At 43.6% G+C, this 26,561-nt stretch overlaps 1 protein-coding gene and 1 long non-coding RNA gene across 7 annotated transcripts in view; both read right to left on the reverse strand.

Moving 5' to 3' along the window:
• LOC308177052 (integrator complex subunit 6-like) overlaps positions 1 to 5,124 on the reverse strand; it is a 37,774-nt gene extending 32,650 nt beyond the window's left edge. For 4 of the 6 annotated variants that reach the window (XR_013938831.1, XR_013938832.1, XM_080553690.1 and 1 more), the window contains exons 1-2: positions 4,714 to 5,112; positions 4,533 to 4,610 (exon numbers count right to left, since the gene is read on the reverse strand). Coding sequence is in view for 3 of the 6 variants with exons in the window: in XM_080553690.1 (XP_080409816.1) it covers positions 4,533 to 4,610; positions 4,714 to 4,824 (189 nt within the window). In the remaining 3 variants the exon portion in view is untranslated. Of the gene's footprint in view, positions 1 to 4,532; positions 4,611 to 4,713 lie in introns of all 6 variants that reach the window. The other 2 variants (XR_013938830.1, XM_080553691.1) reach the window with 1 other exon arrangement.
• Positions 5,125 to 8,713: 3,589 nt separating this feature from the next.
• LOC308177060 lies at positions 8,714 to 26,547 on the reverse strand. The gene is made up of 6 exons (XR_013938834.1): positions 26,229 to 26,547; positions 23,695 to 23,757; positions 15,830 to 17,982; positions 14,885 to 14,923; positions 13,175 to 13,333; positions 8,714 to 9,610 (listed from the first exon to the last, which is right to left on the reverse strand). It is a non-coding gene; the product is annotated as an uncharacterized lncRNA (long non-coding RNA).
• Positions 26,548 to 26,561: the final 14 nt, after the last annotated feature.

Raw genomic sequence — 26,561 nt, forward strand, 5'->3', positions numbered from 1 at the left:
GCTTACCAGTATATCCCAAAAAAGCCTAATACCTCCCCAACATGGCTCGCAGTGATCGCTCTTCCCTCAGTAAGTGCCTTAGTGTTTTCTTCAAAGTCACAGCGGACACTAATCTAAAGCTATCACCTGCAGGCGTTCCGCAAACAGCGAAGTTTCAAAGAGCAGTCACACACTACTAAGACTTTTGAGCTAGTTCTCAGACAGCTACATACGTCCTTCTGGACCCAGATTCAGGGAATCTATTTATAGTGCAGTCACAACTGACTCCTGAATTCAGCCTAGGACACAAACAGAAAAAACGCATATAATTTCAGATTCAGCAGAATAAACGTAACTTAAGTTCTCCCAGTCCCCAGACTTGTGACCGAATCATTTATGGAAGTCATTACAGAGCCTCAAAAGAACGTTCAACAAAAGTTGTAATTCTATGACCCTGCCATAAATAATACTCCTCAAGCACTGAGGAAAGGCCGTGTCACTGTCAGCAGCCAGATATCAGTCCCATGGGAACAGGGCAGCCCAGTTAATCAATAACTTCACGTAAGACCACCATTGTTTTTTTCTGGGACTGAAGTAGCCATTTGCAACACAAATCCACAAGCAGACCACAAACCACAAGATGGGAGGTTTAACAAAATCAAGACTGGAGAAAAAAAAAAAGAGCTAAATCTTGCTTTCCTTTTCAAAAACTCTTTTTAGGCAGGGATTTGGGCACAAGCTCCATTTGCAGAGAAATCTAGATAGATCTTGCTGAAACCTCCCCTCCCTCTTTTCTGAATTGCTGGCAAACAGCAAAAGCTTGGGTTAACTAGAGCAGGTGAGAAGACACTCCCCTTCTCCCCGTGCTTTTGTTTTAGCACCCCTAATAGAGGAAAACCCAAAGAAACCGGCTTAAGATCTTTCCCACTTAAATCATGACACGCACTCAGCTATAGAGCAAACATCTGAGGACGCTAGAAGTCCGTACAGCTTCAAAAAAATCAACTGAGCAAATGCAAAGAAGGAAACGCCAAAGAAGACCATTCCTGGTACGCCAACCCTTAGCGTGTCTCTGAGCTGCACGCTGTGGGGAAAGCAGAACTGCAAGTAATCCCCTCGGCTTGTTTTCGCTCTCCTCCCCACTCATTTGGTACCCAGCACCTTTTTTGCAGAAAGGGGTAGGCTGGCACACTTGGGAGGTACAGCGGTATCTGGTCGATGCGCGGATGGGATGGAGCAAGCTCCAACAGCCCATTAATACAGACATCGTACTTCCTATCACAAATCACCATCTCTGCGTAATGCAGCCAGCGAGAGCAACGCAGCTGAGGTGGCTTCCGAGGCCTCTGTGCTGAGTGGGAGTTGTTTAAGGCTCCCACCTCCTCCATCTTACTGTCCCCACCTTCCTAGGACAGTACCCCGTCCCCTCTTTAGAGGGGTGCCACCCCCAATCCTTCGCAGAGCCACGCTGCAAACTCAGTGGCTAAGTAATTCCATTTAAAAGTGACACAGAGCTATGGGCAGTCACGTAACAACAAGAACGACTGGGAGAAGAGCCACAGGTCTCAAATCATTTCAGACACTTTTCGCCGAAGACAGTTCCAAACACATCATCTTAGCCTATCACTTGTGCTACAAAAGGACCCTTTCATTTAGAAAAACACCATTATTTGTGTGACGTTTTCTAGAGATGTTCTTTTCCACCAAAACCAAAATCAGCATTGATTTAAAACACTTTAGGGCTACAGGTAAATGAACTCTGAAACATACAACTCATCTCTTAGATAACCCATGTAATTACTTCCCTCAGTTAGTTCCCTGCTAACCTTAAGAACTATCTGTGATATTATGATTTACACTAATTAAATTACACAAAGAAAAAAGAGGATAAAGCAGACATTTGACAGAAAACAGTTGCTAATGCACATATTTGGAAAGCAGACTTGCAAAATACGTTCACTTGCCAAGTTTGCTTACTCCTTTTCTAAATCAAAAGAGCTAGTAAGATATCTAACTACAGCAGCGCGTGCAGAGAAACTGTATTTTATTTCTTTTACAAGCGCATTTTCTAAGACATACGGAATCTGGACTATACTAGAACGTTTTCCTGGCATAAATATGGTTATTAGGATACACTAGAGAAGGGCACCATAAATACCAGTAAAAAGCCTTGAGAACACGTCTTCAGCTCGGAGAAGAATCACACTGTTGCTGTAAAGCTCTCTCTGCTTGAGTAAGAGACAGGGTGACAGCCTAACCATGTTAATTTATGTGGTGCCGTGAAGCAGTTGTGTAATAGTTAAACTGAAGTTGTGATCTATTAACTATTATAAGCACGTATTTACTAGATTCGCCGCCTGTTCCCACAGATTACTGAGTTTTGGAAAAGCATTTTCACATTCTTTAAGGTCCAGTTTGAAAATCAGCACGCTAAAAGGAGAAAGAATTTCTAAAAGAGATAGGCACGGCATGTCACAAGAACCAAAACATCTGTTTTCTTGGTCGTTTACTGTATTTCAAATATGATTTAATCTTACAATGGGTACCACATAGTCCCATTTATTTCAGTCATTATCTACTAGAACTGGGAACGCAGATGCTCATTAGGACCTGGTGCTTAGGGACATGGTTTAGTGGGTGATACTGGTAGGAGGGTGATGGTTGGACCAGATGATCTTGCGGCTCTCTTCCAACCTGAATAATTCTGTATTTATTTAAAGCATAAGACTTTTCTTCAGCAGATCTGGCGTAAAGCATTTGATAACAACCTGCAGCATTATCACGCAGATCTCCAACCAGAAGAGTCACTTTTAGTAATACATCACCAGTATCCTTCCTAGCGCTGCAGTGGAAAGGTTTCTTCTTCAAACAAAAAAATGGCCTTCTTGTAAAATACTTGACACAAAACTTAAAGGAAAAACCCTGAACACAGGAAATTCATGGTTAACAGTGAGGTAACAGAGACTCTGCTTTCGCATCTAGCCACAACCAAGGATGGGGAAAAGGGATGTGTTATATCTTTAAAAAATAAATTAAAAAAAAATAAAAACTCTCTCCCCAAGGCAGACCAAGGTCTTTTGACAAACTCTAGGTTTCCGTAACTGAAATATGGTGGTTCCAAGTCACAGAAATATGAGTACTTCTGGTGCCCTCTTCTAAGGGAACAGAAGAGAAAGATGTAATAACAACACAATGTAAAGTTGTAATAATAATGTGAAGGCCTAACAGCAAGTGACTCACAAAAGCCACTTATTTCCTCAGAAATCAGGCCATACTTTTAGTTGTGTAAATATATTGCTGATGGAAAGACCCAAGATTCACGGGTCTTGATAATTAACTTTCCTTATTACCAAAAGATGCGGACAGACACCATCAGCAAGCACAATTGTTTTGCACAACTTTTCTTCCAAGTTTTACTGGGGGATCTAGGCAGGCCCGTCTCTTCTTCCCTGGGATAACCAACAACAAGATTTTATGTGGACTTGTCGCACACTGGAACAGGCTCCCCAGGGAAATTGTCACTGCACCAAGCCTGTAAGAGTTTAAGAAGCGTTTGGACTGTGCACTTAGCCATACAGTCTGAATTTTTGGGTAGACCTCTGTGGTGCCAGGAGTTGGACTCGATGATCCTTACAGGTCCCTTCCAACTCAGGATATTTTATGATTCTATGGCCTTCATAGTACGGGTCTAAGGCCCAGCAGTTCCCATAGAACTACTATATTGTTCAGGGCAAATACACTATTCCAGGATTCCTCGAGAGGATTCTAAAGCTCGGGCAAGAACCGTGTGTTCTGTAGAATGCTTTGAACACTCTAAACGTCAGCTGAACGTCTGCATGTGCGATTTGGAGGCTGCAATTTAAGCGTGTCACCGTTTTTTTCTCTTGCCGTAACCTCGTGGTGCAGCCGCCGTGACCCATGACAGGCCCGACGTGCCTCAGCGCTGAGGAACGAGGAGAGGGCCAGGAGCCAGCGCCAGGCAGCTCGGCTCGGCTCGGCTCTGCAGGAGGCTGCCTCCCCGAGTCGCAACCACGAGGGCACAAAACTGGTGCGGGTTATAAAAAAGCAGCAGGAAAAGACAGGGAGATGAAAAAAAAAAAAAGGAGAAAAAAAAGAAAAAACACCCACACCGCTGCTTCCTTCTGTCCGACCCGCGGCTGGCGGCGGCTCGGGGCGGCTCGGGGCCGGGGCCTGGCAGCGGCGGGGGCCGAGGCGAGGCGCGGCCCCTCGGAGCCGCCTCACGGGGGGCGGGCGGGCAACGGCCGGGGAAGGGGAGGGAAGGGGGAGGCGGAGCCCGGCTCCCGCCCGCCTCCTCGGCCCGGCCCGGCCCGGCGGGGCGGTGAATCACGCTGCCGCCCGTCTCCTCCCCCCCCCTCCTCCATCTCAGCAGCGCCCTCAGCCTCTCTCCTCCATACAAAAGCAAAATGTCCGCCATCTTCAGCGGCCGCTGCCGCCGCCGGGCCGGCCGGGGCTGCGCCGCGCCGCCTCCCCGCGGCGGGCGGGCGGGCGGGCAGGGGGGGGTGCAGCGGCGGCGGGGAGGGGGGCGCCGTTACCTTGATGCAGTAGGGCGGCTCGTCGAAGGTGACCAGCATGTACCTGTCGCCGCGGCTGGCCGGGTCCCGGGCCCGCAGCTGCGGAGAGAGCGGAGAGAGGCGGCGTGAGCGGGCCGGGGGGGGCACGCGGTGGGGGGGGGGGGGGGGCGGCGGCGGCGGCTGCCCCCGGCCCCGCACTCACCTTCATGAAGATCTCCACGGCGCCCTTGGCGATGTCCAGGTAGCTGGTGCCCAGATACGCCCGCTGGTTCATGGAGGCGGACGTGTCTATGAGGAAGAGGAGGATCGGCATGGTCCAGGCGGAGCGCCGGCCCGCCGGGCACCCTGCGGGGAGGAGGGGGCGGCTCGCTCCCCCGGCCGGCCGCCGCTCCGCTCCGCTCGGCTCGGCTGCGCTGCGCCCTGCCCTTCCCGGCCCGGCCCGGCCCTGCGCGGCTCGGCTGGGTCCGGCTGCGGCCGCTGCGGCTCGTTACTGAGCTGCTGCCTGTGTTCGCCCAGCCTCAACTTCTCTTCCCTGAGCTTCCACCAGCACCATGTGACCAGCGCGAACGCCATTGGCTGCCAATTATACCCGCATTTGCATATTCATGGCGGAGGGGAGCGGGGAGGCGGCGGAGCTGACGGGGGGGGGGGGGGGGGGGGGGGGGAGGCGGGAGGCGCCGCCGAGAGCCTGCGCGCGCGCGCGCCGCCGCACCTGTCAGCGCGGCCCGCCCCGCCCCGCCGCGGGGCTCCCCGCCCCTCACCACAGGGGCCGCCCGCCCCTCACGGCCCCTCACGGCCCCTCACGGCCCCGCCGCCCTGCGGCCGGGGGCTGCGAGGGGCCCCGGGGGCTGAGCTCCCCGCTCCCGGCCCCGAGGGGCTCTCCCGAACGCTCGACCCCCGGCCTCGCCCCGCTGCTTTCCAGCCGGGCAGCACCCGGTGCCGCTGCTCCCCTCGCACCTCCCCGCGCCGACCCGAGGGCCGCTGCGCCCACCCCCTGCCCGCCCGCGGGGAACGTCCCGGCCCCACGGGGAAGGGCCGGAGGCGGCCGCACCCCGCACAAAGACACGCAGGGCCGGGCCGCGGGGCAGGCCCCAGCCGCCCCCCCTCCAGCCGTGAGGGGATGAGCGGGGCTGGGGAGCGGGTAGCGCCGCGTCTGCCTCCGGGACCGCATCCAAAACACACAAAAGCAGCACTGTCGACATGAATCTTAGTTAACAATAATAATTAAGGAGCTAATAACATTCTCCAATGCTTTTACATTTGAGGGCTCTTTCCACACTTTTTCCTCCCATCTTAATTTGAACAATAGGCAAAGAGTCAGCCTTAGCTTTCACCCCAGTTCTTAAAATTATTTGGGCAATACTGTTGCTTCACAGCACCACAGGTAAATTCCGAAATCCCCGTAACAAACCATTGCAAAACGCAAACATTTGTAAAGATCGTTACCTACCTTGATCAAAATAATCAGAAGTGTAAATCCATTTAATTCAGGGATGTACTTGGCCCTTTTGTCATTTAAAAAAAAAAATCCAAATACAGGACAGTGGCAAGTCTCCATATTGTTTTTAGAAAGACATTTGTGGCAGTTGCTTTTTAGCCTCTGCAAATATTTAATATACTATTACGAAATTATTCAATTGTAGTGCACTGTAAGTGGAGAAATTATTAGTTGAGAAGCAGCTTATTTTGAAAACAAATACTATCAAACTTGGAGACTCTCCATTCCATTATCTAGGCCTTCTCTGTGAGTTGTATATCTGTGAATGCAACTGGGATTAAAGTTTCTGAATGTCAGAAATCATAGCAGAAACTCCAAAAGGGATAAATAATTTTATGTATTAGTGCATACCAGTGGAACCAGACTATAAGAACTGGGATTTCAATCTCTACAAATAAGACAAAAACACAGATACCGTGTGGGTTTTTTTTGTTTGATTTTTGTTTGTTTTTGTACTGCTGCATGTCAGTCTGTAAAGACAGCTCCTAGATATGAATAGATTTGCTAAGGACTGAATGGAAAATAAACTATTGGTACAAGGTGCCAGCTAATACCGCTAGGTCCCTGCACTGAGAACTTGATGAGGCCACCTATGCATTTCTCTCACATCAACGAGATGAGGTCAGAGACTAACTTTTGATTCCAGCTGACCTCAGCCAATTCAAACTGGCAACCCAGAGGCCCCACGTCCTACAGTGTCCTCAAGTCAGGCTGTATGAAATGCTAAACAATTAAAAGCTCATACTCTCACCATTTTTTATTTTAACTCCAGACTGCCAGAAACCTAAAAGCCAGTTCTCTCCCATCCAAACATAATATTTAAAGGTCAAGACAAAACTCTCTTGTTTCCAGTTTCAGAGGCTGACCTTTCCAAGGGCAGCAGCAGGCGAGGTTCACATACTCTCCTCTGTTGAGGGTTTTAGCTTTTGGAGCTTGCTCCTGCTGGACACCACAAGAGCTGAAGTCTAGCAATTTTCTGGGCACAACACAAGACATCTACTTAATTTAATGAGACTTTCTTTATTCCTGAAAATAATGGACACCATGGTTGCTAATGTGCATGAATGCAGCTAGAGTGGTTCTTTACGGCTACTCTGTACAAGCTGTGTTTGCACTGCTGACTACCTGGCAGCTATGGTGACAGACATTTGCTACATCTATAAAGTTCAAACTATGCTTGATTTTCAATTGAAATTACACTCATCTTAATTTCTTCAGCTGTGATAGGTAAAGAAATTGTCTCTATGGGGAAATTAATCAGAACAGCTACTGCAGATTAAGCTCTCCTACAACTAAGTATTTTGAAATCATTCCTACCTCGATATTCTATCCCACAGTAAATAGGAATGTTATCCTATAAGAATGGTTTTGGTCAATTTCTGACCAAACAGATTGGTGGTATTTTTCCCTGTTGTGCTGATAAATTATTATTTTTCTGTTCCTTGTCGTAACACAGCTTAACATCTAAGCTGTTGGCACTAACAGGATTTTAGCTCTAACAATCTTACTTCTTAACACTTTTGTATTCCTTCATCTGTCACTTTTTTCTCACCTAGCTATTTTCTGACTTGAACAAGTAATATACCTGTGAGACTCTAGCCATGCTCCTTTAGGCACTAAAGGACGTCAGCTTCAGCACCAATTAGCCATCTGAATTTGGGACACGCTTGATACCTTAGTCAGAAAATATCTACTGAAAATCTGGATCAACAGCTAAATCCTGCACTCCCCCCTCCACATCTGTGGCTCCCTATCTCAGCCTTGTAATACAGCTGCCCTGATGACTTTCCTGCTTGATTTAAAAAGCTTCAGGCCAGAGCAGAAGCGGTAACCGTTCTATCACTGTAAAAATACTGATTAATTCGCTCAGCGAGTTGAGAAGTATAAGCCCTATTATATAGAAAAGCAGTTGCCACCAGGGCTAAGGGACTTGCTCACTACCACACAAGATAAAAGTTTCAGTAGCACAGTGAGGTTTCACAGGTGCTTATCTCTTAGCCAGCCATAAGTCTATACTGTCCCTGCCAGAAAGATGAAATCTCTCATTTCCATAAAGAATTCACGTGCAGTATGAAGGGTAAAAAAAATGTGCTAAGTAACTTCCTCCTTCCACAGCTCCAGTGACTACATGGCAGAGTAAGAATACAGAGAATTATATTTGAGAGGGCAGAAGCTGAGCAAATTCAAGCCCTTTGATATTTTGTGCTGTATCAGGGATAAGTATTCTCACCCATCAGCAGTTAGCCACTCTTAAGCCAGACAGTAGAACAGGACAGGCTGCTTCTGCCAGTCTCATACGGCCCCTTCTGAAAAGAGGAAAAAACAAACAAACAACAAAACAAATAAACAAACCAGCCACAACAAAAGCAGACCAGTATGTTCCAGGATATTGCTCAGCAGCCCCCATTGTTTGTGTGATTTTGTAACTACACTACAAACTTCCACAAAACTGTAACTCAGCCCTTACAGGTTTCTGCCCCCTTCACCTGCTCCATACCCTTTCTGGAATCATTCCACTAAAGATGACAAAGAGTTTGAGAGCCTGATCCAAAACTTGCCTTAAGAGCAGCCAACTCTCCTCTGCCTTCCAGGAGTTTGGGTTTACAAGTTAGAGGAAAGTAACTGTAACTAAGGTGCAAATCCCATATTGCTGTGGGCCTCCCAACTTTGTGTGAATCTCACATTTTCACAGGCTTCTGTGAATTCAAAAATTCCATTTTCAGTGTAAAGAACAGACAACAAATACATGCCCTGACTGCAGCACATCCTCTGCTGATTTATTGACTGTACACACATACTACAGTGTAATTGTCATTTTTAACCACAAAAAGTGAAAGCTGTATGCTTAGGAAAATAATTCAAGGAACATCTGAGAATTTCATTAAGTCTTGTCATCTCTTCCACTTACTTCAGCAAATGAGGCCTATTAGCAAAGGGGTAAAGCGCAGCCAGCACCATTTTCTCTCCCCACCACATGGGTTAAGCCTTTGCCATGCATGACAGAGCCTGGGGAGGTGGGGTGAGCATGCACATCAGTCCAGCTGGTACCATGCTAGGAGAGATGTGAATCTCCAGTTCCTAGAAAGCTGCTGCCAGCAGGGTACAACGTGAGGGCAGTGACAATGCACAAGCACAGCTCCACAAAACAGACTGTGACTGCCCCATTCTTGGCTCTTTCAAAGCCAGGCAAGAAACCACAAGCCTCAGGCCCTTGCAGGGCTGCCAGATGCTTCCATCAAAGCGTATCACGGCCCAAAGGGCTCCCAAGTACCTTTGGAAGGTTTTCATGTGAGCACAGCTAATAGTGCCCGTGGTCCAAAGGTGAGAGACAGATCACCACAGCCTGCGTAACAGCAGGCACAGTTTAATACCCATTTTGCTTTAAAAAATAATGCAAAGACTATGAGGAAGCGATTGGTTGCCTAAGATGGCGGATCATTTTGCAATAATGGTAGATAAGCAAAATTCTAACAAAACGTCTGCAAGAAGACATAAAATAAATCCACAAAGCAGCACTTTGAACGGCAAAACAAGCTGGAACAAATTTCCAGACAGGCAAAGCTTTCCATATGACAGCTGGTTTCAAAGTCCAAGAGTCTCTCTAGGGAAGAAAGAGCACTCAAAGTTTGAAAAAACAAAACAACAAACATTCTGATACTGCAAAAAGTAGTAAAAACTTAATTAAACTTAGTCAAAATTCAGTAAATTTAGGAAGCTGGAGAAATGAGTTGCTATAAATACAAAGATGAGAAAAAGAAATTAAAATACTGGACATACCTATACATATGCAGAGAGATACAAAACCAAAAGCATGTTCTTTAGCTCGGTACATCTTTGTGATCAAATTGCAAATAGCATCCGAATAAGACCCTGTATCTCTCACTGTGTTTTCCCCACAAAACTATTCTCTCTCTCTCTCATACATGCTGGGAGACAACAGAGCTTATTCTGGGGAGGAGAAAGGAATGGGAGAAGGATTTCTGGCTGTCTGAGGCAGGAGCTGTGTGCGCCAGGCAGTCACAGTTGCAGAAAACGGGGGCTCAGAGGCCGCAGTACAGGAGCCCTGGGGATGCTCTAACCTGTAGGTGCATTTGAGTTGACAACCAGCCAAGAACTGCGTGAAATTCCCTGTTACTTCCTTTTACTGGTCTTATGCTAAGTGTTGCTAAGCTGTACCTGGGAACCGGGCCAAATCAGCTTGGGATCTTTGGATGAAAGGCATTATAAAAAAATCCAGAGTATTACCCATGTGGAAAGCAACAATATGAATTAAATGAATGTGCAAAGTAGCAGGATTTGTTTTTTATTACATTTTACAAGGCAAAATATAAAGACAGACTAAAGAATTGCGCCATGTGAGGAAAACTACATCTTTCTGCCTGGGTTTCTAAGAGGAAGAGTCATTAATGCAGTGTATCATTACCAAAACCGACACCTGAAAACACACATTTTTAAATAGACTGGAGACAACAGGGAATGGTTCAGAAAGTCGTTTTCCTAGGGTAGCATATACAGATCTGTGCTACCAAGAAGTGAACACCACCTCATCTATTATCAGTCGGCATTTATGACAGAGAGTACTCACGTAGGTTAGAGACCTACTCTGAACCAACAGGTTTCATCATGAAGGTGAAGCCTCGCTTGACTGTTTCACTTCTGGACACAGTTATGACTTTCTACTGTATACATGGCTTGCCTGCAAGAGAAATTCTCCCTTACAGAGTTCAAAGTATCTCCCACAGAGAGAGTTTACCTAACCTGACCGTGCACTCCACATCCTGCTTGCGCCTGATCCAAAGCGGACCAGACCCTACTGTGAGTCAGGGAGTCTCAAACCTCATCCAGACCCATGATCCTCCAATTTTGGCTCTGTAAGTCACCCTTCAGCCCTCAGCATCATTTCAGTCCATGGGGGAACACCCACTGTCTCCAGCTGGCATGGTGTTGTGGCAAGAGGGTAGTGTCTTAGAAAAAAAAGATAGGGACATTCTCCAAAATACGTAGGAACACTACTGCATGGGATGTTAACTCTGTACTTAGTGCTTCTTGACTCGAGAATTACTGTTCTTGAACTGGAAATCTGATATATTAACATTTCCAACATTACTTTAATAGATCATTATTATCCCCTTGCTGGAACTGAACTCTTTCAGGCAATCAATAAATACATTTATCATCAGAAAACATCCTGCAATGAAAAATGCTTATGGTTAAGTACAACACCTCTGCAAAATATTTTTCCCCCCCCTGAAAAATTCAAAGTTTAATACTAATGGCCATTCTTCAGTGAAGACAGTTACAGAAGCAGAAAGAATCATCTACTTGGAACACAAGTGAGCTCTCACTGTCCCTGCTACAGACCTTCACCAGCATCGTCTATAGTCACCTGGCCTTCCTGCCTTGGTTTCCCCAAGCTGTGCAAGGGCTTATTTTGTTGTTGTCGTTCCTCCCCCCACCCCCAGTCCCAAAGCCACTCAAAACTGTGCCAAGCCCTCGCTAAAGAGGCAAGAGAAATCAACCCTGCCCTGTAGTTCTCCCAAGCTAATTTCAGACATGATGTAATGAGTGGGTGGTAACAATACAACAAGGCAGGACAGGAGAGAAAGGCCCAAACAGCACTGTTGCTGCTAGAAGGAAACTGAGCAAAGAGCAAGTGCAAGCGAGAATAAAACACAGATTCTTTCATTCTTCAATAACGTGGCGTTTTGTTTTTTATATATAACAAGGAAGAGGAAGCAAACGGTCATCTCCTTAGGTATCTGGCAGGTGTTTGGAAGAAACAAGTTTCCAGAAAGAACTTACTAGGCAGGGATACAGCCTTTGTCTTGCTAGACCAGCTAGCTCTGTGCAGTGTTACATGAAAAAAGGAGACGGCAGGAACAGGCAGTGCAGTGCAGCAGAATTGCCAGCAGGACAGACCGGATGGGAAATTCAAAGAACTGAGACACAGCAGCAAGCAAGAAATAGGTCTGCAGAGTCTTGAAGAGTCGGCTTGGATCTGATGGAGTAAGGAAAAAAAAAAAAAGGGCACAAGGTGGAAAGCCTGTGTGACTGAAAGGGCAGCAAGGTGTTCCCAGCAGGTGCTTGCCCCTGGGTCTGAAGATATTTGCATTTGCCTCTGTCAAATTGGGTATTTATGCCAGATAGGAACATAGATGAGATACCGATGCTTTATGTAATTTCTCTTTTCTGTCTCAAGATTTACCCGTGACAGAAGATGCTGTACTTATTCTGGACTAAGTGGAGGAAAACCAAACCAAAATAAATAAATATTCTGCCCTCTCTGTTCCTGTTCAGCGCTGCTGACCTTGCTCAGTACAGCCTGAATTGCTGAACTTCCTGATCTCTCAGGTCCCGATTTTGTCACTTCCTTGCACTTGCGCAATTTGTGTGTGTGTTAAGTTTGAAGGTTTGCTGGCAGCAAAGGAGAACTTCAAATCCAGACACTTCTCCTGTTTACTTGCTGTGTGCTCTTATCTCCTTTTGGATATGAATGCAACCTCAAACTGGAGAGGTTTACAAGAACAGAGTTTTCACTTCCTTTCAGAAGCTTTTGGCAATTTCTAAGAGCTGAAAGGTAATTATTTTGGCACAAAGAGGCACCAAAGAATCTTTTAACTATGGCATTCCTGTATAAGGTTTCCTTGACACTTTTGTCTGAGACGAAAGAAGAAAGAAAGGAGTAATAAAAAGCCCACATTTATCTTTTTGAGATACAGAACAGCTTCACTACAAGAAGGAATTAAATAGGCAAGAATTCTTCAGGTTGGGAAAAAAAAAATGACTGCAGAGGGAAATGATAGCTATAAAATCCTGAATGGAGAAGGTATGTACAGAATAATTGTTCACATTCTCTTACGGTATAAAAGCTGAAGGGGCATCCAACAAAGTCATTAAGCAGCAGGTTTAAAACAAACACCCAAAAGGATGTATTTTTTCATACCGCCCATAATTGCATAGTGGCAGTCATTGCCTTAAGAGACTGTGGAGACTGAAAATGGATTTTAAAAGACATTACGTAAATTCTTGGGGGACAGTGTGATCAATAGGAAATAAAGTAGCTAAGATGAAATGTTGGGGTTTTCAAATCCTTACCCTGCTGATTTCTGAAAGCCAAGAGGATATACCAAGCCAAGATTGTTTTACGTGTGTACTTTTTCCTCACCTCTAACCATCTGCCACCGGCTGATCCTGGAAACAGCGTGGCAGTTCCTGTTACTCAGTGCAGAGCTACAAGGACGAGTGTTGCACATCAGTAATGAGCAGCAAACAGTTCTCTGCATTCTCCTGCTTGGCTCTTCTGTATCTTCTGGCAGGCTTCTTCCTAGGGTAGGAAATACTTTTGGCAGAGCTTCACAATCCAACCCTCCCCCCATTTTCCCTGCTGCAACCATACTAATAATTGTGCAGAGAGAGAATATTGCATTCACTCTTCCTAGTGAAGTGCAAATCTCAGATTAAAAAAAAAAGGAAAGATGTAATTCTATGTTTTCATATTTAATTGTAGCCTCTGTATCTCATATTCAGTTTTCAAAGGGTAGAAAACGCAGCTGTCCTCCATTCTCGGTGGGAAAGCTCCCCAGTCCCCAATAACGGTTTGATACTCTCCACAATACAGTAGAGACAAATTAAGGCCATCAAACAACAGCTCTCCATAATCCAGTGAAAGTAACAATTTACCTCAGACAGCAAAAAGACAAGGAAAAATACAAACAAAAGAAAAAAAAAAAGTACCATGCTGAAGTTACTCAGTTTCATTTTTAAAAAGTAACTTTAATGAAAGATTTTATATTCAATATTTATAAGAGACAAGAATTTGCAATTATGATTATGCCCAGCTTTTTTAAAAAAGCTGTAATAATGCCAATTCTCTTCCAAACAATTTCAGAACAGTCAGAAACATTTTCAAACTTCAATTATTCCCTATTCAGCTAAATCTATTGTGTTTGCAAGGAAAGTCCAACTGAACTGGGAGTTTGTGCCAGTTATTTCCCATGTCACAACATGCTCATTTGTCACCCCAACACTTCTCCAGCTTTGCGCAACGCATACTCTACAGCACCCCCCGAGCCGAGGGCAGGCAGCTTGTCCCTTATCCCCCAGCTGCCCTACCCTTGCCTGCTGCCCCCTTCAATCTCCCCTTCCTCCCAACACGTATTCCTCCTGCTCCCTCATTTTATCATCTAGCAGCAGGGCAGAAAAGAAGTAAGAGGAGAAAGCAGCAGAGAAAGGGGGAGGGAACAGGACATGGTGGGTGATCGGTGCTGGGCACAGACTTTACGCATACATAAGAGAGGATTGAAAATTCAAGGGGGAAGACCACAAAAGCGTAGTGATGGTCCAGCACAGCAGAAATACACGATGAGCCGCTGATGACTCAAGGTTTCCATAGCACTTGTATTCTCAGCTTTGGAGCACACTAAACAAAAAATACAAAGCAAGTGGTACTTGCACTAAGGCAGGGGGGGTCCTAGGTTGCCCAGTGCTACTACAAGCTTGGTTCCCCTGGGAAGAAAATTGCCAGTAGTGGACTGGGCCTTTTATGGGTTAGCATCTCAGTGCCAATGATTTGGATATTCCTACCAGGACCACACAGCCCTTCTGTCCCTCTCCTCAGTTCCTACTTGTATTAAGCAACACAGACAGAAGAGAAAGTAAAACTGCAGGAAAGCAGAACTAAGTAAAAAGTAAAACAGGGGAAAACACTTGAAAAAGCAGTCCTGAAAAACGTAGATCAGAAGGTGAACAAGCACAGAAAGAAGCACAGTTCTAACAAGACTCCTATTTTTTTAGAAAGAGACAGAACTACACAAAATATATAAATTATTCAACTGAAACCATAAATTACCCTTTGATACGCATAACAGGAACTTACCTGAAGCATGCAGCAAGCACCCACAGTCACCTTATAAATCTAAAACAAGCATACAGGTAGAAGCTAACTTTCTTAATTTAAGAATTATCACCTATATATATATATATTTAGCTATCAGACTAATTAACACAAAAATTAATAACATAGAGTACTAAAGCACACCACTTCAGACCCCCTAGCAACAAAGGAAAAAGCAACCTCAGTCTCCCAAAAAGAATTTCAGTGAAATACAGACATTTCAGTTAATGGGCTTTGGCTGGGGGCATTTTTGCTCTAGGCAGTTTAGCCTGGTGCACTTTGAGCTTAATTCTCAGAGGTATCAATCACTTGAAGCTCCGGATGAACCAAATAGGATCAGGGCCAGCTGCCCTGAAATGGTTAATCAAACAGAGGCACACAAAAATGTGAATCCACCAAAGCTTTGACAGCTGGAGATTCATCTGTAGTAAGACTAAAAGGGCAGCAACAGCAGGACCCTAAGATCCCAGGATACCCCCTGTACCTCTGTCAGAGTGATAAATAGAAAGGCTATTGCTCTGACAGTGATATCCACCACTGAGCATATTATTTTCCAAATGTGGCACAAGTTGCAACACACAGTACTCCAGCATGAAGAAGAGCAGTCCCTGGGCCTGAAGAGAGAGCAGGACAGCACCTGTAGCTATGTGGGTTGTGGCTCCTGCAAGGAATGCTGCTATGGCTGGGGCATTCCTCATTAATTAAGTACAGTCCCTAGGCTGCCAGCCAATTATCCCTATAACCCTCCCGTGGCTATGTTTGAAAACCTATGGTCAAACAAGGGATACATGGAGAGTTTAGAAAGTAAGTAAACTCAAATTTAAAGTCCTGCTGCGTACCAGATAAAATGATAATATTTTTCTTACTCATTTACTATTTTCAAAACACAAGCAGCAAAGGGTATCTGTTATCAAGCTGAACTCTTACTTCCTGTCTCACAAAGCTGCAGCTCACTTGCAGAGACTCAGGAGGCCGTCCCCTGGCCCTCTGCATCCAGGCTCTGGTACCAGCACACCCACAGCACCCCAGGACACCAGCAGCTGGTGATGTGGCAAGCAGGGAGGGCAGTAAAACAAGGTAGGGCGGTGCTACAGCAACATTACGGAAAGCTGCTGTGCTCAGTGCAAGTCTAACATAAACTCTTGCAGTCGGCGCACCTCTTAGCTGAAGTACAAAATGAGAATCTTATCTTTTTCAAAGCTTTTCTTGAAATACTATACAGAGCTGTCTGTGTACGAGCATTATATTCAGCTGTTCCTTTTCCCAGTAGATAGTCAAAAGAGTGCTATCTAATTTCATAGACCAGGGCTACGCTATGGCTTCTGTCTCAAAATGGAATTTTCCCCTAACTTCATTAAAATGAAAGAAGTCCATCTAAGAAATGAGACTGAGGTTAATGAATGACTTACAAGCTTTAGGTTTTTGCTAGCTGTTCTTTCCTACTGAGATTTATTTTTTCATCATAGCCTAATCATTAATTTCGTAGAGGTATACAACATATACATGCTCAGCTGGCAGTGGCCACATCCTGACTCTTGCCAAAATCCACTTATGGGGATCTAAACAGGCTCAGTAAAAATCCTCACTTTGTGACTGCTCTCCAACCAAGAAAGCAGGCAGAAACAATTCTGTCACAGCCAGGTCTTTCCACAGACCCTGCTTTCACGTTAATTTTTATTTATTGGCACAGAGGAGTTTCCTGCATCATGGGCTGGAAATTGCCTCTGTTGCACTTCCAAAAGACTTCGAAGGATTTCGGTATCAGTCACTGTGTCAGGCAGGCCATAAACCAAATTTTAACAGACAATAGCAAAAAAAATCCTGAATCATGAACTAGCATGACAGAAACTCAGTCCTCCCTCTGAAAACACTACTGTTTATTGCTGCCTAGGTCGATGAAACTATAAGCGAACTGCTTTAGCAAACCCCATAAATTTACATGTGTCAATACTCTGCATTGTTATTTCTGAAGATATCTGAAAAACAATTAAGATCAAAAGCAGGTGAGCCTCAAATATAGTAGCTGAACAAAAACTCAGTGGTCTGTGTGGCATCGAGGCTAACCTGTGGCTTCTCCAACAGATTCCCATGCTATTTGAATTTTGGATGGGGGAAATAAACATGACAATTTTCAGGGATCTCCGTGGAGAAAGTGTAAGAATTTTTGGTTTCAAGGTCTAGGGGCTATTTTCTACTTCCTCAAGAGGACCAGACCTTTATCCAGTGGCTCGAGCCATGCCAGATGTCCATCCCAAAATCCTGGAAAAATGTCAAACACCTAGCCTGGGTATGACAGGGTCCAGTTAAATCCCATTATGGGCAGACTGGAAGAAGCTCTCTGGATGAGCTCAGATTTGGTTTGGGATTTTAACAAAGTGAAACTCTTCTGCCCAACCATAGTTACAGGCATGTCATAGAGCTCTAGTAACAAATTACTAATTTGTGTGAAAGTCAAGCCTTCTGTATCTTATCAAAAACAAAAGAGGCGAACATAAATGACCAGCAAGATTGAGAATCAATGATGCTTTCGTATTACTTGTGTTCTTGCCAATAATTTGGCTTAGTGACAAATATTAATCCCAACTGTTAATAGTCATATAAACTAACTCACATCCAATGGGCTTCAAATGGTTTAAGTGTTTTATTCTCGTTCACTGAGGGAGAAATTAAAGTCAAATTAGTATGAGTCAAACGCATTTTTGTCACTGAAAATCACAGTTGACTGCTGTGTGCCTCATTTTCTTCACCAGTAAAGAAGGCATAATTTTGACTATTGGTTATGTTTGATTTTTTTTTCAGAACTTTTACACTTACTGCCTTTTTAATTTGAATTAAGTGACAATTGCAGTCTGGTCTTAAATGACTTATCCAGGGCCATACATTGAGTATAAGAAAGAAATGAGAACAGAACCTCTATTTCCTTACTTATAAATCATGAGCTTTAACCACTCTTCAGTGCTGCCTCCCTTACTGAAATAAGAAACCATAAATGCAGGCAGTTCCAGTTTTCAGATTATATGATCCCAGCCTTCCTCTTTTGTTGTTGCTCATTCATCCTTTTTATGTAACTGTTCCCTTAGCTGTGAAAAAAACATAAAGGTCAACTTGACACTGAACTGTATCATTTGGAAGAATTATCAAAATTGTGGAAAAAGCTTAACAGATTGTCACCCATTCTCTTGATTTTGGGGAGACAAGACGTTTTAACATTATTCTAAACACAATTGCTCCAGTGAACTACATTCAAAACACTTTTGTTATCAAATTTTCTGCCTACGATTGTGTGTGCTACAGGGGGAAGCTGTAGATAAATGGCAGAGCCTTGCTAATGATTGTACATAGGGCAAAAGTAGGGTCAGATAGCAGTGCTGTTGTATTCAATAAATTCAATGGATCCACTTTATATCTCGCGTTGCTATAATTTCAGTGGTATTACTTTATTGACTTTTATACTAATATAATCCAAAATATCCCCACTTGTAGACTGTTTCTCCTAGTCAAAAATTTCTTAAGAGTATAGTAAAACTACATTGAATGTATCAGTATTACTACAAAAAGTACAAAGAAACTAAAATAGAAGACATACCAAGGATACACCAAGTGCTGTATCTATGTTTTCTGCATTGAACTGTGCTGTTAGCACTGTATTTGGGAAAGGAGCAATCCAAATGCTGCACTAGACCAGAAGTTTTATGAGGATCTGTGCATCAGTTATGCTGAAAACACCTTTCTCATCATAAGCCCACTTTTACTGTAATTGAATGCTTCAAGAAAACAGTAACTTTGACAAAAAATCATTGTAGGGGAACAGCAAAAATTCTGAGACCGCCCGGTGTCATTTCAATATTTTCCCTTCAAAATAATTTTTCAGTACTGGACCACGCAGCACAGTGCCTACAAATATTACAGGGCAATACATCATATTACAGTACAATAGAGACTAAATTAAAACAGAAGTTTCAATCTATCCATAACGCACATATTTTCTGAAAGTTTCAGTTTCGCTGCAAATAACAAACTAAATTTCACGAAATTCGTAAGAGAGATCTCTTCTTCCAGTACTCATCACGGAATTTCCTGTTTTTCCATTTCCCCGTGCTGAGCTGGGGAGTTGGGTGGGCGCAGTCCTGCAAGGGGAACATGGCAGAAAGACTGCTTGTGGGCTCGCTGCGATGGGAGACATTTGCAGTTCAGGCGAGAGCTCGAGTCACCGAACTTCCACCGCACTCGCTCTCGAGCTGGCACGCTCTGGTCCCTTCTCAGCTGCCGTCAGTGTGCTCACTGGGCAAAACTGAGGAGGGAGGTGAAAGGCAGCATGTGGCACTGCCAGGCTGCGTGGCTGCAGCGGGAGAGCTGCCGAGGCCTCAGCTCTGCAGTGGCACAGCGGGCAGTTCCCACAGCAACCCGCAGCTCCCGGCCGCCTCTGCGCAGGCAGCAGCGAGCTGGCAGGCTGCTGCTGAGCATGTCGGAAATTCTGCAAGAAAGGTTACCAACTTCAAACAGGCGGAGATTACGCTCCAACAGGGTTGCAGCTAGTCCTACTGTGGCCAACCTCTGCCTCCCCACAAAAAAAAAAAAACACCTCGGTGCAGAACCGTCCCCTGCGTTGCGCTCAAACTGTGCAGACGCTGCAGGTCCACGATTAAACCCCAGGGTACACCGCAATTCTCCTGCCACTCCCAGCGGGGACATGGGAGCTTTTCTGCTTTGCAAGCTTTTCCTTGTCCCCACTGGCATTTGCATGCGTTTCCAAAAGGTTATTCTATCTGAGTGGCAGCTGGTCATCACACACATACACAAATTAAATTAATTTAATATCAGATTTTGTTATGTTTGCATTTCAGAATAAACATCATTCTGCACCAGAACAACAAGCAATGTGAAATGAGATTTACAAATGTGCTGGTACAAGCTTGCACATGAGCCAGTTGCAGATGATTGATATGATGACTGACACTATAATTTAGCTTTTTATGCAGCTTAAATGAGCACTCAATTCTGTACCCTTTAATCACAAGGTGGCATTTCATCTCACAAGTAGTCAGCTTTAGTTCAATAAAAGAAAGAGTGCCCAACAGGAATAGGCAAAGTAGGATGAGGCCTCAAAAAAAAAAAAAAAAAAAAAAAACAGATCAAAAGCATTATTTGAAAAATGAAATATTAATATGGGCAAGGCTTCCAACTAAATGTTTCCTTTGGTATTTGCTCAAGTGAATGTTATACCTCTAGTGGCAGTAGAAGTGAATTACTTAGTATAATGACTGGAAAATTCGGACTACAGTTAAGTAGTTTCTACATCTTGGATATAGGTATGTACATACAAAAACGTACGTCATTTTTGAAAAATGAAATCTTAAATCCCCATGTCGGTAATTCACACAGCTCAGAGCCTGACAGTCAAGCAAGAGACATGAGTAGGCCTTTCCAAGTTAAATACTGTAATTTGTCCAAATAAAATGACAGAACACAGACTCACACCCTATTTGGATGTGCCTATGGCTTCTGCTTAAGTTACCAGATATGTCCATTACCTACTCTCAAAAGAAAGTTTGTTATAAAAATGCTAATGTACAGTTTGTCCCTTCAGGCACAGGGGAGGGCAAACTGGACGCTACAGTAGTGCTGGAAGACACATTGCACTTGAGAGGGAGGTGTAAGGCAAGACTGGTTTACACTGTGACAGTGCCGGGAGTCTGTCTGTGGACACCTATCTCCTCCCAAATCCAGCTGTGTTGACACAAGAGTCCTCCCCCAGTCTGCCCAGGGGCTTGTGAGCATTGCCCTGCAACAGGTTACCACCCCTCTGATCCGGATATACTCGTTCTAACACTCCCTAACCTATTTCAGTGAATATCAGCTGGGCCAACAAACCCTTATTACTTCAAATGTTAGGCCATGGTTGCACAGACATTTTTTCTTCCCTGCAAAGCAAGCTCCAGCTATTTCTACTCCCCAGTCTTTGGCTATGCTTTTCAACCTCTGCATCTCCTCCACCCACCCACCTCCCCCCTTGTTCTATGCACTATTTCCTGGATTTCTATAAACTTAAATTGCTTTTTTTTGTTTATTTTTCCTTTGTTTTGTTTTTAAGCTGGATTCGCCCCACACCCCTGATTCACTTATCTAAACGTTAAGGTCTGTGCTGACACAATGGAGGAGACGGCAAGTGGCTGGAAAAAATGGCCATAAGGTTCCTAAGTCAAATTTGTCTCCAGAAGAAATGTTTGGAGAACCATGGCCTGATACCCTATGATCTCCCTCTGAATTTGTCCTCTGGAAACTACATGACTTGTTTTACAATCACCTCATTTACAATCTCAATCTCTTATTAGCATCATGCTCTCCAGATCCACCACTCAGTCTGATCTCCACAAAGTTTTTTCCTGGCCTGGGCCTTCACCTAAGTAATTCAGGATGTGGCTATTGCTGAGTTGTACCCTCCCATACACAGTTCAGAATATGTCAAAGGCAGCTTGCTTCTAATGCCTTGGAGTCAAAGGAATCACAGTAATACCAGATGGAGAAATAAGCTCTAACCACCGTGTATGTAATCCAAGTACTCGTAGTACCTGTGCTGATGGTGTCATGTTCAAGGCAGTGCCTATAGATTATCTACACTATAAACTCCTCAATTATTGGAGGCAGTAAAGCCCAAATCCAAAGCTTTTTGAATTTCCAGGTCAGAGATCAACTCTGGCCCACATGCCTCCCAGATTTCTATTTTCTGCAATGTGTTTGCAAAGTACCAAAGGCTGCACAAAGAAAATCTGCTAGCAGCAGTAACACTTGCTTGTTCTCAGCTCCTAGTTTTTTGAAAATCCTTTGTCTTTGTCCTGCTGACCATAATAAGGAACGAGTACAACAGGAAGGACAAGTGGCTTCCAGAGTAATTCCCAGCAGAACTCCATGAGGGAGCAGGTCTTGGCGCCATGCTCAAGAAACAGAGCATGCGATGTAAAGAGTCCTTCAGAAAGGAGGCAGGATCAGAAAGAGAAGGACAAATGGTACTTGTGGTCAACTTTTAAAGTCAAATCTAAACATAGGTATCGGCTAGCAAAGTAGCAAAGCCCTCAGTAAGGCTGCCCTGTCTCCCCTATACAGCTGCACAAAGACTTAATAATTTGCACATGTAGAACGCTTGAGCAGCAGAGGTGCAAAATGGATTGTACTGAGTGAAGCCTTTAATAAGATTTTGATAACAATAATTTTTATGTTAATCTCCAAAGAGTTTGCTTTTGTAACATTTAACTGATAAGCATATAATCTAGTTTTAATTTAATCTCTGCAGGTGTTTCCCAATGGTAAATGTTAAATTTTTATTGCTTCCTTAGGCAGTAATAATAGGGAAAATCACTGTGAGGCTCCTACTTGTCCATTTGTATGCAGATAGCATCGTATTTTATAATAGCTGTAAATCTGTCAGGCTGACCTCTTACTTTTGAGATGACATTATTAATAAGTGTCAAAACTGAAGTAAACATGTTTGGAAGGAAAATGAAATAGAGATGTTATTAGAGGTCTAATGAAACAACCGTTAACTGCCTATTTCCGAGAGATGTGTGCGCACATCCTCGAAAGAAGCGGAGACCATGCTGAGTTTGCAGCTTTTCGATGAGGAGGACAATGAAGATTCTCAGCAGGGTCCTACACACAACGCAGAAATAGATCCTACACTTCATAAAGATGATGACTGTCTATAAAACTCTAAACGTTTGCTCTCTCTGAGGTTTCTAAATGATTATAAATACTGTGATGTCTAAGACCCAATTATGGCTTCTTTTATACAGCTTCACGGAACAAAGCATATGTCAAGAACTCCTACATGAATAACCATAAGCCCAGACACAAAGTAGAAAGAAGTGAACCCTGATACCTGTCTGAAGTACAATACAAGTATACTTTGTGCAAAATTCACTCAGTATAAGACGTGAGCCAGACAAATGAATGCTTAGATCTCACACTGGCCTTATTCTCAAGAAATGAGCGTGCATGAAACCTGCCCTTGTTTAGTATTTTAAACTGAGCTATGCTTTAGGCTATACTTTTCCAAATCATTTTATCTGTTCTGTAGCAAATATGGCTTTCTGGCATGCCGTACTCACCATAGGCATGTCTCAGGGGCCATTAGTAGGGGCACAGAGCTAAGGTAAAGGACTTCTAAGCTGGAACTGGCTTGCTTCCAGACAGTCTGGAGCATGGGCAGCGAGAGCTCTGAGTTGTCTTTACTCTCTTGTATAGACACGTCCTGAAAGGGATTACACTTTAACAGAGGTTTAGATATTTCCTCAATGGTACTTAGATATCTGGCTCCCAAGGTCCACATTATTAGTCATAAAAACAAACAGTCTAACCCCTGACACAAAAAAATACATGCTAGTATGTTGAAGTCCCAAGTGACGTAAAATGGGAATGCAACGTGCTGCCACTGGGGGGTGGAAATTTGAAAAGTTGCCACAGAAGCAAGTCAAAAAACAAACCACAAGTTTTAATAGATGAATTAAAGGCAAGAAAACTGCTTAGACAGTTAGGCTGAACAATTCTTGCTTCTACTGTAAATCAGAATGTGTACGCTGCCTAAAGGCGGTAGGTTGAATGCCGTATTTTCTTTCTTTGATAGTCTTTTAAAAGGAAGAAATCTTTTATGAAGTTTTGTTTGTTTGTTTTAATAACATTTTTAATTATTTAAGTATTTTAATTATTTAAGTATTAATTATTAAAAAATCATATTTTCTACAGAAAGATGAGATAAAAACATAACATGGGTGTGAATGGAAATAATACAGATACGTCACCTCATTTCCTGAGGTATCTGAAAGGCGAAGTGGATTTTCACTGCTGTGCCATGGCGAAGGCAACTGTCAAGAAAAACAAAATTCACTGGGATTATATCAATTATTTCAAAAACAGAGGTATTACAGTTTGCTTGGAGGAAGCACGATCCTTTAAAAACAAAACAAAACTATTAATTATTAAGAATTAAATGTATTACAAGCTATGGGTAAGACAGAGATACATACAATGTGCTGCACTCCTGTCTGCATACCAGTTCTTTTCCTACCAGAAAAAAAAAATTACTTTGTAAAAATACAATTTATGTTGTGTAACTGCTTCAGACTGAGAATTCATTAAAGGAGGCCCCCTCATAAACTGTATTCAGTGAGCCTGTCCAACCGCACCACTGAAACACATTTGCCAGTGTTACAGGCATACCGGACTAGCAGTAAATACAATTATTTTTCTGCCATGACAGATAAGGTAGAGTTTTTGCTACACAAGTGTGAAAACTACAGGAATCAGGCATAATGCTGTGTTTCTCACAACTTAAGAAAATCTTCTCCTCGATAAATGGGTTGAGAATCTCCCATATAAAGTATTTAAACAGATGGATAATCACTACAGCAACCAAAAACACTTCCACAGAAGTCATTCAGGAGCATTCTGCATTTGCAGACTCCAGTCTCAGGTTTCTGGCTGCAAGTAGGCCATATTTTATGTAACGGAAGACTAGCCAATGTTTTTAGGTAACTCACAGTGGTTTCCACGGTAGGTAAAAAATTAAGAGGGCCAAACATAAGCTACAGAAACGGAATCTTTTTATTCCTCAAATTAAGCTTAAAGTGACCTGACAAGCTTGTCACAGATTCTCTACTGCATCTTATGTCTCTACGCCTTTGGATCTGTATTTCTGATTTCCTCCTCATCCACATTTTTTTCTTCGCTTTTCCCCACCTTACCAACGTTGTCACAAGGACTGCAACCTCAGCCCGCCTCTGATCCCAGAAATAATTATTCAGGCAAAATAAAGTAATGTGAGGAGAAAGCAAAATAAATAATAACCTAATGATAAAGAGAACTTCCCACACATCTGACATAATTCTAGTTACTGCCACGCATGGCAGTAGTCTCCATCTTCCACATGTCAGATGAGCAGTCTACCACAGCACATGGCCTATGGGCACAGCTGTATACTCCTTTCAGTATTTTTTTCATCCATCTGAAGTATTGGAGGTTGCTGGCAAGGCAGCGAGGAGAGCGTCAGGACTGTACCAATCCAGGCGTTGTGCATGCTCCACGCCAAGAGGCTCAGCATCAGCGAGTTTATCAAGCAGCTCTGTGACATTTTTGCATATGTCAGTGCTGGTTAAATAGTGATGGCACAAGCATCCCTTTAATAATGCCCAGTATGGGGCACAATCTCTCTCAAGGGCCCTTTATTGCAAAATTGTCAATGATGTGGAGTTTGTGCTGATGCATCAGGCACAAGAAACCAGGGCAGAAGAACATGACTCCTACTCAGACATATACAATAGTTTCCACATTTAACTGGAGTCAACACGGGGCTTTTAAAATACCCAAATAAGCTAGAAACAAACCACCGTGATAGGTGGGTGGAAAAGAAAGGAGTCCAGCGTGATTCCTGATTTTCAACAAGTGGTCAGTAAATGTGAACATTATTTTATGTGGGAGATAAAAAAAGCGAGAAACCAAAGCTGAGTCCTAGGAAACTTACAAATGGAGATCTAAATGTACTCTTACAGATTCTGAACTTTCTTTGTAAATGAGCTGGACAAACTGGAAAATATCAATTTGGCTAACTAATGTGCTTCTCAGTCTAGCCATTTTAAATTATGGTGTGTTTTTTTTTTTTTCTAATTTGATCATTTTGTTTATTATTGATTTGAATATCTCTGAAGCGTGTTTATGTCTGCTACACTAGGAGCCTTTCCTGAGACAGGTTTCCAAAATCAGCAACACCCTTTTAATACTCAGTAAAAACATTGTAATTTTCTAAATGTATCCTGAAGACTCAAGTCTGCAAGTCCATTTGAAAACAGTAATTCCATTTTATTTCTAAACATTCAGGAATACAACTATTAGCCAATTGAAACTTGTCAAGAAACAAACAAATTACCAGTTTTCCCTGCATGGATTTTCAGAAACTCTGACAGGATTTCTAATTCCTCTCTATTTTAACTGTAGTATTGAGTAATTTGTAGCCATAAAACTAAAACTGCTCATGAGCTACCAGCAACTGTAAGACCTTCAGAGGGAAGAATTTGGAAAAAGATCAGTGCTAACACACACATCTTGGCTAAGTTGCAAAATGAGTAACTTTGTTAAGCGTCTTCCATGATTTTAAATAGACAAAATATGTTACTTCCTGTCCTGGATTGTTTCATGATGATATTGTGAAATACTAATGGCTGCTCTGTTTGTTTCACAGGAGACGTGTGTTCGTTTCACTGCTGGGTGAAGTCTGGTAATGGGTAAAAAGGTTTTGCAATCCTGCTGGCTGGAAGGCTTAATATAAATCTTAATTATTCACCTGGCTTAAAAAATAATAATAATAATAAAAAAAAAAAACATTGCGGTGTTAATCTTACAGCTGGAAACGATCTTATGTGGTGAGTGTAGGGCTGCATTTTTCGCGTTATACAACGCTTAACAGCCCATGACAGAACAAGGCAGCAGCGAGGACACCGGAGGGCTGAGGGACACTTCGGGGAGGGCGTCAGGCCGCAGAAGTCGTGAGGAGAAATGGATTATTTTTAAGATAACAGCCTTCCCTACGAGGGAAGAACCGGGCCGGCTGCACCCCGTCCCCGGGCGTGCTGCCGAGGGGCCGGGCAGCCCCCGAAGGCCCAGCCCGGGGCCGTGC

This window comes from Anser brachyrhynchus (assembly GCF_964034855.1).
Source record: "Anser brachyrhynchus genome assembly, chromosome: 13".
In the NCBI taxonomy this organism is placed as follows: domain Eukaryota; kingdom Metazoa; phylum Chordata; class Aves; order Anseriformes; family Anatidae; genus Anser; species Anser brachyrhynchus.